The following is a 13,355-nucleotide window of genomic DNA, read 5'->3' as shown; positions in this document are numbered from 1 at the left end:
TGATGTCGCAGTTGTAGTTGGCTATCCAGTCTAGTGTGCGTCCTTTTGTGTGTGTAGGAGTTAGGATATTTTGGGTAATGCCGTGGTTGACTAGAATGGATTGGATAGACTGGGCTTGTTTATCTTCAGCGTCGTTAAAGCCCAGGTTAAAGTCACCTAGTAAAAGAAGCTGAGTGGAGTCTTTAATACTGTTGGGGAGGAGGCTGGAAAGGTCTTCCTCAAAGTTGCCTAGTGGGCCTGGTGGTCTGTATATCAGAAGTATCGTTAGAGTGCTATTATTAGAGATAGGTATTTTAGCTGAGAGAAGTTTGCACGATGTAATTGTTGGATGTGGGATGAGTCTAGCAGCTAGCTGTGTTTTGGTTATGATGGCCAGGCCGCCTCCTCTAGAGTTAGGTCGGTTGACTCTTAGGATGTTGTAGTCGTCTGGTATGGCAGTCATGAGGGAGCCATGCATCGTGGAGCCAGGTTTCAGAAACTGCAAGGATATATAGGTTGTCCATAGCCAGTATATCGGCTATTTCAGTATTATGTGCTATAAGGGACCTAGCATTAATAAGGGCTCCTGATAATGTAGGAGTTGTAGTATTGTCTTTGGCAGAACTGGGGGTAGGGCGGATAGGTCTCCTCTGTTTGTAGTATGGGACATCATGTGGTTTCCTCTGTTTGTAGTATGGGACAACATGTGGTTCAGGACGATGTAACTTCGCTGAGTCTAGGAGGTTAAGATTAATGGCAGTGGAGGTACTTGTGGGTACTAACGGGCTGGTTCTTTTATTTTTGATGTCGTAGAGTCGTGGCAGCCTAGCTCTGAGTCGCAAGTTTCTCCCTTGCAGGTTACAAGGTATGGGGTTGGTGAGGGCCATTGTTATGGTGATGGTTAGAAGAGTCCAGACTAGGGAACTGCATGTGAGTGATAAACAAGTCTTAGTGGCGCGCATGTTGTGAACGTGGCAGGATGGCGCCTGTGTTAGGCAAGCCCGGTGGGGACTAGTGCGTGGTTTTGCTATTGCAAATGCACCTGGATTGGGCAGTCCTGTTAGTGTCTATGGGGCAGACATCCTATGGTCTAACGCCTAGCGTTGAGGGTCCTAATCATGGCTAAAGATGTATACATACTACAGCCTAGCACCTAAAATTGAGAGTCCTTTTCGTGACTAGAAATGCAAGCACCCTATAACATGGCACCTGGAATTGATGTAAAACATAGGGCACAACATAAGTTTAAAGTGGTCTGGAAGCGGCCGAAAGGCACAACACAATTTAAAAATGTAAAGTGGTCTAGAAGCGACCATGAGGCACAACACAATTTAAAGTGGTCTGGACGCGACCATAAGGCACAACACAATTTAAAGTGGCCTGGAAGCGACCGTAAGGCACAACACAATTTAAGGTGGTCTGGAAGCGACCGTAAGGCACAACACAATTTAAGGTGGTCTGGAAGCGACCGTAAGGCACGACACAATTTAAAGTGGTCTGGAAATGACCATGAGGCACTACACAATTAAAAATAGACTAGGAATGACCTTAAGGGCCGGCACATTATAAAATGGTCTGAAGTGACCGTAGGCACACCAAGATTTAACGTGGTCAGGTGCGACCATAGGGACAGCACTTAGTAGTTTAGGCACCATGCATGCGGAATGCAGGGGAAGGGTGAGGAGGAAGGCAGGACCATTATACCCATATAGTAATGGAGCGACTGACAAATCTTGATGTGTATAAAGGCTCAACCCATAGCAAGCAGAAGGTACGAATAGTGGTAATTCGAAGGCTAGTCTTGGAATGTATTAAGCTTAAGCAAAGCGAATAGACTGCTTGACCAATTTTGCATTAACACATATGATGGCAGATAGTGGCATATGTAGGCAGGCAAATGTATGGGCCAAGTATGCAGTAAGGATACAGTGTATAGGAGACCGGGAGTTGTGCAGTGAGTGTCATTGATCAAGCGCAGCAATGCAGGACTGTCTGATTGTGGCAGGCGGTATGCTGCGCATTGCCTGATGTCGGAGACAGGGCAGTTGGATTGTAGGCTTAGTGGGAGCCCCGCGGAAGGCGAGCCGTGCAGAAAAGGGTCGTAATGCAACTGCCGCTCGGGAAGTGGTGCTGAAAAGTTTGTAAAACTAAGTTGATATGTGTGTGCTTACCAGGATGAGGTGCCAGGTCGTGCCGGGCGGCTGAGTGTACACTCACCGTTGGCCTCAGACGCTATGAGGCGGTAGTGAGTGGTCCAGAGGTAGCGGGTCCTCCGTGCTGGTGCTCACCTGTGTGGGCCAGGGGGATTGGCAGAGGCAGAGTCGGCACGAACCGGCACAAACAGGTGTTGGCCTTACCTCCCGTGGGCCTTAGAGCGTGTGGGCCGGCTTCGCCTGCCGGTAGCCAGTGGGTGAAGAGATGGGCCCAGTGGCCAATCAGATGGCTGCAAATGGCTCAGTTAGGCAGAGGGGCAACAAAACGGGCGGCCATCTTAGAGTTATCAGGTACCTTGTGTACCTTAATAGTGGCAGGGACTTCTTTAAGCAATCTGGCGATCCTCGTGCAGAAAATGGGCATTACGGTGCTGAATTGCAGATGATGCAGTGTGCAGGCTGCAAAAGCGCTTTTTCCAAAAAGCGAAGCGTGAGGGCGACGTCGCATACCATAATCAGCTGATGGTGAAAGTAAATAAGGTGGCTGACTTTGTATGTCCGCTGCTCCTGCAGGGACTCGCTCTGGAGCTCCTGCTCCTCCGGAGGGTGGTGGGGAATGCTGGTTGGGCACAAACAGGTGTTGGCCTTACCACCCGTGGGCCTTAGAGCATGTGGGCCGGCTTCGCCTGCCGGTAGCCAGTGGGTGAAGAGATGGGCCCAGTGGCCAATCAGATGGCTGCAAATGGCTCAGTTAGGCAGAGGGGCTTCGGGCAACAAAATGGGCGGCCATCTTAGAGTTATCAGGTACCTCGTGTACCTTAATGGTGGCAGGGACTTCTTTAAGCAATCTGGCGATCCTTGTGCAGAAAATGGGCATTACGGTGCTGGATTGGATTGGATTAACCATGATCCATCACGCGTCAAGGTCCCTCAGATTATTTTTTTCCACCATCGTGGTCAGTTGTGTTAATCACGAAGTCCTGTAGCAAAGCTGCTTCTAAATTAATATTCCTCTTTTACTTTACTGATTACCGCTTGACGCAACATCTTGACGGAAGACTGAAGAGCCGAGCAGACGTTTGTTCCGGTGACGGGCTTAGTCCTAGACCTGGGGAAAGTGGGGGGACTGATCTTTCACATAGAGAATGCATACCTCCATTCCCTGCTTCTACTACTTTTGTCTGGCTGCCCTTTATTTCACTTTGAGATATGGAGCATACTCCATTTAAATTCTGCCCAAATTGGAATCGTAAATTCCTGTGGAAAGACACCCATAGAGTGTGCAATCACTGCCTGCCCTGTGATCACCTACAGACCTGTTATGCATCTTGTTAACTGTTTGGACCTAAGACTCTTAAAGAGCGTCGAACAAAGCAGTGGGTGGCACATGCCATGATGGCAGAGTCAGAGACTGCCGCCGGTCTCTTTGAATCATATCCGGAAGGCCAGGACAGCAAAGGCTCTGGTTGGTAACCCGAAGACACCTCGAGGGAACCATCAGGTTCCCATGCGTCAGTCTCCAACCCCGAAAGGCAGTTAAAGCACACTGCTATGGGGAAGGCCTCTGGTGACTGCAACACCCATGCACGCCTCCACCCAAGCACATACCTCAAGGCTGCTCCTCGAGGGAAAAGTCGAAGGGAAGGCTGCATGCTGGCGGCAGGCGCATCGCGGCCTACTGAACCACTGCCGAAACAGCCCGCTGCTGTTCTGCTTTAGTGTTTACCACAAGGCAACAAGGAAAAACTACTGGCAATGGGCATGCAAAAACCACATTCGACGGATGACTCAGACACGCTGAAACAACTGTCGAAAAAAACAAAAAAAACACTTTGACAGAAAAGCACCATAAAAAGACACATGGCCACAAAACACACTCCTGACGCTGCAGGATACCTAGAACCCCATTTCCCCTCTTTCTAAATCCTTACAAAGAAGAGACCAAGAGAGGACCTTTGGCCTACTAGAGGCTATTGTTTTTCCTTTGCCAGATACCCCTAGGACAGGCACTTGTACCAAGGAAAGATTTGAGGAGACTATGGGCAAGGTTTCATCCTTTGTTTCATCCTTTGTAGTCTTCATGAATAAATATCCCATTCAGCAAAATACCTTAGACCTCGAAGAGATACAACCATTCGAGTCTCATCGCCCACTCCCACACCTACCCTTACTTCTGTTGGCGAGTTTCTCCAATCACCACGCTACCGGGAAAGGTCTTCAGAAAATGTTCTTATACTACTACAAGAAATTGAAACACTTCTAGACGAGGGGGGCAATAAAGCTGGTGCCATCTCCATAGGCGGATCAAGGTATTTATTCACATACTTCCTTGTTCCAAAGAAAGATCTAACAATGCAGCCAGTGCTGCTATAACTGTGCCCTGCAAACACATATGTCAACCCTCAAAAATTCAGGATGACTACGTTATAGGAGGTAATCCCCCTACTAAGACAAGAGTATTACATGGCAACATTAGACATGAAAGAAGCATACTTTTCTATTTCAATTTTGCCAGTCACAAAAAATACCTCTGATTCAAAGTGGGGACAAGCACTACCAATTGAAAGTGCTACCATTCGGCATAGCCCCAACCCCCAGGGTATTCAGCAAGGTCTTAACAGTAGTAGCAGCCCACTTACAAAGGTAGTTCATTCAAGTGTATCCTTAATTGGACGATTGGTTAATAACAGGAAACTTCTCAAAGCTGCCTTCAAAACACCCAACGGACAGTCGATTTGCTCTGCCAATTAGGCTTCTCCATAAACAGGAAGAAATAAAGTCTAGTGCGCAGGCAAATAAAACAATTCCCAGGGGCACTAATCAAGACAAACGCCGGACTAGTCTTTCTCTCCAACGAGAGAGTCCAAAACATGCTGTTTCAAACGCCCCAGTATATGTATCTGGTCGTCAAGTAACGGTGCGAAAAGCAATGCGCCTTCTAGGAATGATGGCTTCCAGCATTTATCTAATGCCAGGCGCCCAACTGCGCATGCATCCAATGCAAGGGTGGTTAGCAAAACAATGGTTACAAGCAAGCAGGATGTGGGACGATCTAGTGGTGGTTTCGCAACATGTAGTTCCATTGCTACAATGGTGGACCAAAGACAGTCTGTTAAAGGGAACACCTTTCAACACACCAGCAATCAAGGCCACTTTCACAACAGAAGTGTCCCTAACAGGGTGGGGAGCTCATTTTCTCCATCAAATTGCGCACACGGTGTGGACACAGACATTAACCAAGAAACATATCAACTTTCTAGAACTACTAGCAGTCTTCGAAGCAGTCCAAGCATTCAAGACTCAGTTAGTACACAAGAGAGTCCTCATCCTGACGGACGGCACCCGAGCCATGTTTTATATAAACAAACAGGGAGAGAGGGACACATTCTACGGGGCTGCCCAAACTAGCCCAAAACATCTGGCTGTGGGCTCTAAAACACATGTTTCTCCTAGCACATGCTCCAGGGGAACTCAATTCACTGGCAGATGTACTAAGCAGAAGTGTGGTACTACCCTCAGAACATGATTGGCAACTAAACACAGACATGCTACACAACATCTTCACAAACTGTGGGTTCCCAGAAATAGACCTATCCTCTACTCAGATGAACACACAATGCCTAGATTATGCGTCCAGGTTTCCCCAGAGAGGTTCCAAGGGGAACGCACTACTAATGAATAGGTCAGAGAGATTTTCCTACACCTTTCCCCCAACACCTCTTCTCAACAAGATAGTCCACATGCTACACTGGGAACAAGTGACACTTATCCTAGTAGCTACATGTCAGCACGACAAACATGGTTCTCACACCTGTAGGTGATGTCCCTGTGTCCTCCCATGAAACTACTTTGTCCAGCCAAAATGCTAACACAGGATCAAGGGACGACACTCCACCCATGCCCTCAGACATTGAATTTAGCAGCCTGGCTCCTGAGGTCATAGAATTTGGTCACCTGAATCTAGACCAAAGGTACATGTAAATATTTAGGACGCAAACCTAACACACAGCATTGCTATTTTTCTCTTTTAAATAACTTTTATTTATTACCAACTCATCAAGAGGACAAACATCACAGCTTTTAAGAACAGTACAATATGACAATCCCAAAGGCAGCTTAGAGTCACCCCCAATTCGCTGAGAACCCATTGTTACATTCAGGGATCGGATACGCCGCAGTCCGGCTCACAGCAGAGAAAATTGCTGCAGCATGGGGGGCTTAACCACCACCGCTGGATATTTCTCAGCAAAGTCAATAAACGGGGCCCACACAGAAACATACTTTGCATAGCGATCCTCGTACAGTGCTGTGATTATGTCTGCCACCAGTATGTCCCAACCCCTTACCCACCACATTTGTGCCAGCGGACCCTCAGTTGTCTTCCAAGGCCTGGCAATGACCAATTCTGCTGCTAACAGAAGATGGCCCATCAGCGTGGCCAGTGAGCCGCATAGTGGCAAAGCCCCCCCCACACCCTCCTCGTGCACCCTCCCAAATTACCACTTGTGGGTCTGCAGGAAGGTCCAACCCCTTATCTTTGCCAGCACTTCCTTCCAGTAGAGACCCACCTTCGGGCATACTCACCCCATGTGAAACAGGGTGCCCACGTCCCTGCAGCCCCACCAGCAGGCGGCCGAGTAACTTCCATTCATTTGGTGTAACCTCTCAGGGGTAAGGTACCATCTGTAACATAATTTATAAGAGTATTCCCTGTCTGTGACACACTTGGAAGATTTGAGCATACTCTCCATTTGTGCAGCCACTCTTCGTCATCTATGGGGCCCCCCCAATCCTCCTCCCATTTAGCCATACATGGAAGGCGCATCACAGGGTCACCTGTGTCCAGCAGCTTGTACAACCTAGATACCCCACCCTTGTGTATCTTCTTGCAGTGTCAGCTCTAAGGCCGACCAAGTTCTCGTCGCATCCTCCCTCGTGTGCGAGTGACAGGCCCAGTGCCTCAGTTTTGTTTATCTAAAGCATTATGACTCTGTATATTGAAGGCAACTTTGCAATCTTCGAAGGACAAAGGTCTTTTATCTTTATACAATTGCTGTAAGCGTGCCAGCCCACCCTCTCTCCATTTAGGAAACTCCCCGCTATCACACCCAGGGTGCAAACCAGGGTTATTCCACAGAGGTGTGAGAGGTCCCAGCCCCCTCCCAATACCTAATTTACAAAGTGCCCTCCCCATGTAATACAGCGTGCACTTAGTTGTTGCGAGCAGCGAACCGCCCCCCTATTGGCCCAGCAATCTCCCCTCCGCATAAAGAAGACCCGCCAGGTCCACCAGTGACTGTGGCCACCTGTTCCAATAAGTTTCCATTTTGGGGATGAGGTCTGTCTGTTCCACGTGAAAACGTGCGAGATCTGAGCGGCCAAATTGTAGCGGAACACATCTGGGACCCCCAGTCCTCCAACCCTTACCAGCTTCTGTAATATCTTTTTAGCTATTCGGGCCCTTTTGTTCCCCCAGATGAAACCCAGTTTATTCCCTTGCAGAGTGCGGAGGTCAGCATCTAGGACCCTGACTGCCAGGGTACGGCATTGCTATTTTAACAAATGGAAGTATTTTGTGTAATGGTGCAAAGCACGTTCACTCTGCTCACTGTCAAATATAGTTCACTATCTACCATATCTATTAGACTCAGGCTTAGTCTTTAGCTCACTGAAATTACACCTAGCTGCTCTCTCAGCAAACACTACTCCACAGAGAAAAGTCTTGTGGTGAAAAGTGCCAGTAGTTAAAGCCTTCATGGAAGGTGTTAAGAAATGATACCCTCCAATTTCTAATCTTACTCCCGGCTGGCACTTAAAAATTGTACTTACAAGGCTCATGGGTGCTCCCTTCGAGCATATGCACAAATCCAGTCTTAAACATCTCACATAGAAGACAGCTTTTCTTATAGCTGTTCCATCTATCAGAAGGGTCAGTGAACTGCACGCTGTCAGTACAAGACCCCTTTGTTATTATCCACAAGGACAAGGTAGTACTACGTACTCACCCACGGTTTGCACCACAATGTATATCTACATTTAATTTAAACCAGTCCATAGAGCTTCCTGCATTTTTTTTTAACACCCCACAAACTCAACAGAAAAGAGCTTTCATACACTGGATCTACAAAGAACTGTCATGTACTACCTACAAAAGACTAAAGCTATCAGAAAAACAGACAATTTTTTTGTATCCATAGCCACAGGAAGAGAAGGTGACCCGATCTCTAAATCAGCAATTTGAAAATGTATTGTCAATTGCATACAACTTTGCTATTCTCTTACTAAGAGAACACTGCCATTGAAGCCTAGAGCACAATCAACTCGAGGCACAGGGGCAACTCTAGCTTTCATAGCAAATGTGCCCTTAGATGCCATTTGCAAAGCTGCCACTTGGAGTTCAGTTCACGCTTTCACCCAGCATTACCCAGCATTACTGTCTAGACACTCGTTCCAAGGGTGATACACAGGTGGGACAAACAGTGTTAAAACATCTATTTACAGTGCTACCTTCAAACAACCCAACTCCTGCTCCAAGTACTGCTCCCTAATCTATTCAAAGCATGTGATTCTAAGCAGATCCACAAGCCTAGGCAGGCATACAATACTTACCATAATCTTATTTGTTATGCTTGTATCTGCTTAGAATCCCATGCGCCCACCCTTCCTCCACTATTGGAGTTTTTGGGAAAACGTAGATCTGTTACACCTTATGGTATCTGACCTACATTCCACGCTCACGCCTTACCCTCCCTTATTATCAGAAACAAATAATCTGAGGGACCTCGACGCTTGAGCGATCATGGGTACAGTCGACATCACACTAGGAATAGCGTTACAAACACGCCCTGTCAACGTCCCTTTTCGAACTTTGTAAACTTCATGTGCAATAATTCACAGCTACCACTAGATGTCAGCCCATGCAAAGCATGTGAATCTAAGCAGATACAAGCATCAGAAATACGATTACGGTAAGTAATATATGCCATCTGAATATGCAATCTCAATGAGAGACTGCGCACCACTTAATAATAATGTTCAGAAATGCAATGCTGGCAAAGCAAAACTGACAAATAAGGTGGAAGAAGAAATTGGTAAAACCGATATTATGCACCCTGCCCTATAACTATTGACTGGGTGACTTCTAAAGTCCAGTGAGGACAGGATGATTATGGAAGACACAGAACTAGTTGATTCCACCAGAGCAGAGATGTACTGGTTAAGGTCTTCCCTGGTCCCAGGAGATAAAGCAGTGGATCTCTGGTCTTTTGCTTCTGCAGCAGTACTTTAGGACTTAAGTGCTGGTGTTCTCGTCTTTTCATTCTGGTCACCAGTTTGCAGAGACCTGAATGGATTCCAAACCATAGCTTGTTATCCAAAATCCAGGCTGGTCTTTACTTCTGCTCTCCAATTGGAAGGATCTGCACCATTCTGTATGGCAGTGGCTGTCCGTTCCTAGACCGGAAGCTACCCCACATAAGATGGGAGAAATCTGGATTGTGTTCAGTCAGTCCCAATCACAGTGTGAAGCAGTTCAAGCCACTAAAAACAGAATGTGTTAGTTGAGTGTTTGCTGTTTGCTTTGGAATGTTTTTCATGTCTTTTTGTAGGCGCTGTCTGTTATTCCTTGCTCTTAGTTGGGTGCTTCTTTTAGGCTCATTCCAAGACGCTGGCGTGATTCAGAGTGCATACAACATGAACATTCCACTTCACATCACTCCAAGTGCTTCAAAAGAGCCATTAAGTTGGAGTGCCTTCTCCGTGCTGTCTCCAGCTGTTATCCTAGAGACCATTAAAAAGGTAAGTGTTCTTCAAATTTTGTGCTCACATGAATGTGATATCTTGTGCTAAATTCCTTCATGCAGCTACTCCAGTGAGGTGAGTGTTTCTAAAAATACTGCATGCTAAGGCTCAATAAGCAAGGCTCATCACAGACATTTCATTTTCCATTTCTTTATTGTGTTTCCGTTTGATATAAAACCTTTCACAAATACATAAATTAGGCAAAAGTTAATTCAAACCAAAAAAGTTAAAAGTGAAAAATTCACTCTGATTATTACTAAAACTCACACAAAGCAAATCTTGTTAATGTTCACTCATGAGGAAGAAAAAAGTGCTTTAGTTAGTGCAGGTACACTAGTAGAACGTTCATACATCAATGGGTTTTCCCCTAAAAAAAAAACATCGAAAACATAGGGGATTGGGGGGGGAATATAAGGGGTGGGGGTTTCATACATTGGTGTAAAGAGAGATTGACTCTGGAGCTTCCATGAACCTATAATGAATGGGTTGGCTGTGAGATACTTTGTAAAAAATTAAGTATCTCACAGCAGAATCAAGTTGTCTCTCTTCTATATGGAGGGAGTAGCAATATATCAAAAAGTAATACAATAAGCCTCAAGATGCAATATCCATGAATATTGGTCTCTAGAAAAAGACCATAAGTTTGAGGCAACTATAAATCTACAAAGGAAAATATACAGAGTGAACCCAGAGTCTGATTTCTTTTACAAGTAACTGTAAATATCCAAAAATGAAAACATTGACTGTTTCTTCCTGGTAGAGATCTTGACATCCAAGGGTGATAACCGATAAACTGGAAATCTGCAGGCAAAGAGAATAGAATAATAAGATTCCAAATGGTAATAGTTTGGATTAGTGTTGGATTTAGACAGTTACGATTTCAAGGGCATGCTTTTATCTGTTTGAGTATTTTGTAGGGTTTTGAGAAAGACAATGTTAGAAAATTGACAGTGCCCAAAAAAACATTGCGCTTTGGAGGAAAAAATAAAAAATCTAAATTCAAATATGTAATATGATTGCCACCATAGTATGCTGGAGACTGTGCCATATGTCCAGCAGAGGCTTTGACCTCTCAAGATGGCTCTCCTATGGCCTTCTGGTATCTTTAGTTTCATCAATATGGGATAAACGAGGGTGTCTCAAAACAGCACCCATGGGTACCGGTCCCCTGTGCATCTGGTTTTCCTTCAACAATTTTACAGTTCTTTGAACTTCCTTCACTATGCCACTTTGCGACTTTCATTTGACACAGCCCAGTTCGTATTGGTTTTCTCTTCGACTCACCGGCTGTGATGAACCGCTTGGCATTCCCTGGTATCTGGAGTCCGGGCCGGTACCACGGTAGCAGGAGTCTCCCTCGCTCTGGCTTATTGGCGAAGGCATGCCCCATGTACTGTTGATATCTGCTGCAAGGCTGTTTAGCTATTGGTCTTCTTTGAAGGTTTTGCGGGTTTGGGTTGTAAAGGGCAAGGTCGTTTCTCTCCTGGCACCATCTCCAGTCTCACTGCCTTTCTCCTTCTCTTAAGCTGCCGGACTCGATTAGCTCTCTTGTCGTGCGGTCTGCCTTGCTCGTACTGTGCTCCAGTGCTCCACATTTTATCCCTGTGGGGAAGGGAAAGGGCCATCCAGTGTGCGTGATTCTGATCAGTTGCCTGACACTTGCATTGGGAGATGTCAGGTAAACGGCTCTGGTGTTAGTCCATTCTCTTGCGTGTTGTGCAAAAGTGTTTGTGTCAGAAAGGGGCGGGGACAGTGTTTTTGAATGTCCTACGTGGTAGGATGGGGAAAAGGTGTTGAAAGAAAGGGGATACTGCGTCTCCCCCGTCGGTGTCCCACCCCCAGGAACTGGATCCAATAGCGATGGCCGGGTCCTGGCCACCTGGATGACTAGCTAGAGAGACACCTTCAGGTTTCTTCGGTAGAGGCCTGTGCCGCCGCCGCATTCGCTCCTTCCCCTCGCCTCCCGCTGGCTGCCATGGAAAGGGAAGAGGGGCTCCGTACGGAGGTGATGGTCTGTTTATTCCCTTGTAGAATTATCACAATGACTCACCCGTTATAAAAGTGACTGTATGCCTGTTGTGTTGTCACAAGCCCTGGGATCAGACACACGGCAGCAACCGGCAGCGTTGAACGCACTGAAGCGTTTAAATGGCGAATCGTAACTGAAGCTGACAACAAGTCCTTTAATTGAAACACCTGATTTCAGGACATTAAGAAGGTCGGAAAATACATCCCCCCCCCCCCCCACGGGCATTATATTGATAATGGAGGCTATATTTGTTTAAACTCAACTATACTTGTTTACGCCCTGAAGGCAGCCCAGGTAGGGTTGAAACACGTGTTGGCGTGGTGTTTTTTTGTTCATGGAATATTAAAAATTATCTGTCAAATCCATATATTTGTAAACTTGTATTAGTCAGTAGGATGGAACTCATGAACATCTAATATACACGACAAGTGTCACTATAGATCCCAGTTAGACACTGGTTGGTAGCGCAAACAGTTAGGTATTTCCAAATCTACTGTTACCTTTCTTGAAAGGGTTTCCGAGAAATTACCCTTCTGTCCTAACTGCTGACGCATACCTTATACTCACCTATCAATAACATAGGAACCCAATGACCTATTGTCTTTGCGCGCACCTCCTAGCATAGGATAATTTCTCAGACAAATGTTGTGTTGTTAGCCTCCATTTTATTTACTCATGTATACATGTATCTGCGACATCAACACTTTTGTGATGTATGAGCGTGGTATATTAAATTCTTATGTTGGTTGTATTGATTTATAATTTGTTTGTTGTTCCTGAAATTCAATGTGATCTACTGTACATAAGTGATATGGTTTTCTCTGAAAATATGTATATTATATCTATTCCACCAAGTCAGTATGCGTTGTAAACTAGTTTGTGAAGTATCAGTCAGTATTGTTTAATCATCTAGGAATAAACTTGTTGTTAGTACAAGGGTTGGGTTTGCAAATAAATACTAACTTGTTTGTAGATGTGTTGTGATAAATTGGGTTGTGTCCTATTGGTGTGAATCCCCCGAGTTCATTAGTCTCCTAGCTTATTTACACATAAATTGTTAAACTATCCTTTAGTCTTATATCTTATTACAGAGGTATATTATCCACAATGTATGATTTTTCCAACAGTGTGTTCTTAGTCACCTTTTACCAAAACCAGGAGAACATTGTTACTATTTGATTAGCCTGTTAAGTTAAGAAATAAACACCTATTTTTAGCGAACATTCATATGCGTGTCTCCAATAACGTTGACAAAATGTATTTAATGTTCAGTGTTTAAAACCTGTCGTGTGTTGTTCACCATCAATAGCCAATCTCTTTATGGGCTTCTTTGAAAAACACATGTCAAACATGATATACAGTATGAGAAGCATATTAGAATTTGGTACAGGTCC

The 13,355-nt window shown here is 45.4% G+C and overlaps 1 protein-coding gene across 2 annotated transcripts in view; it reads left to right on the top strand.

Annotated features, from left to right (window-relative positions):
• The window catches only part of MAN2C1 (mannosidase alpha class 2C member 1), a 932,858-nt gene that overhangs the window by 872,558 nt on the left and 46,945 nt on the right, over window positions 1-13,355 (top strand). For both annotated transcript variants that reach the window (XM_069624549.1, XM_069624550.1), the window contains exon 24: window positions 9,784-9,929. In XM_069624549.1, the coding sequence (XP_069480650.1) occupies window positions 9,784-9,929 (146 nt within the window). The remainder of the gene's footprint in view (window positions 1-9,783; window positions 9,930-13,355) is intronic.

This window comes from Ambystoma mexicanum, chromosome 11 (assembly GCF_040938575.1).
Source record: "Ambystoma mexicanum isolate Mex_15411 chromosome 11, UKY_AmexF1_1, whole genome shotgun sequence".
Taxonomy (NCBI): Eukaryota; Metazoa; Chordata; class Amphibia; order Caudata; family Ambystomatidae; genus Ambystoma; species Ambystoma mexicanum.
The sequence above is the reverse complement of the archived record's forward strand: the minus strand, read 5'-3'. Positions and strand labels throughout refer to the sequence as shown.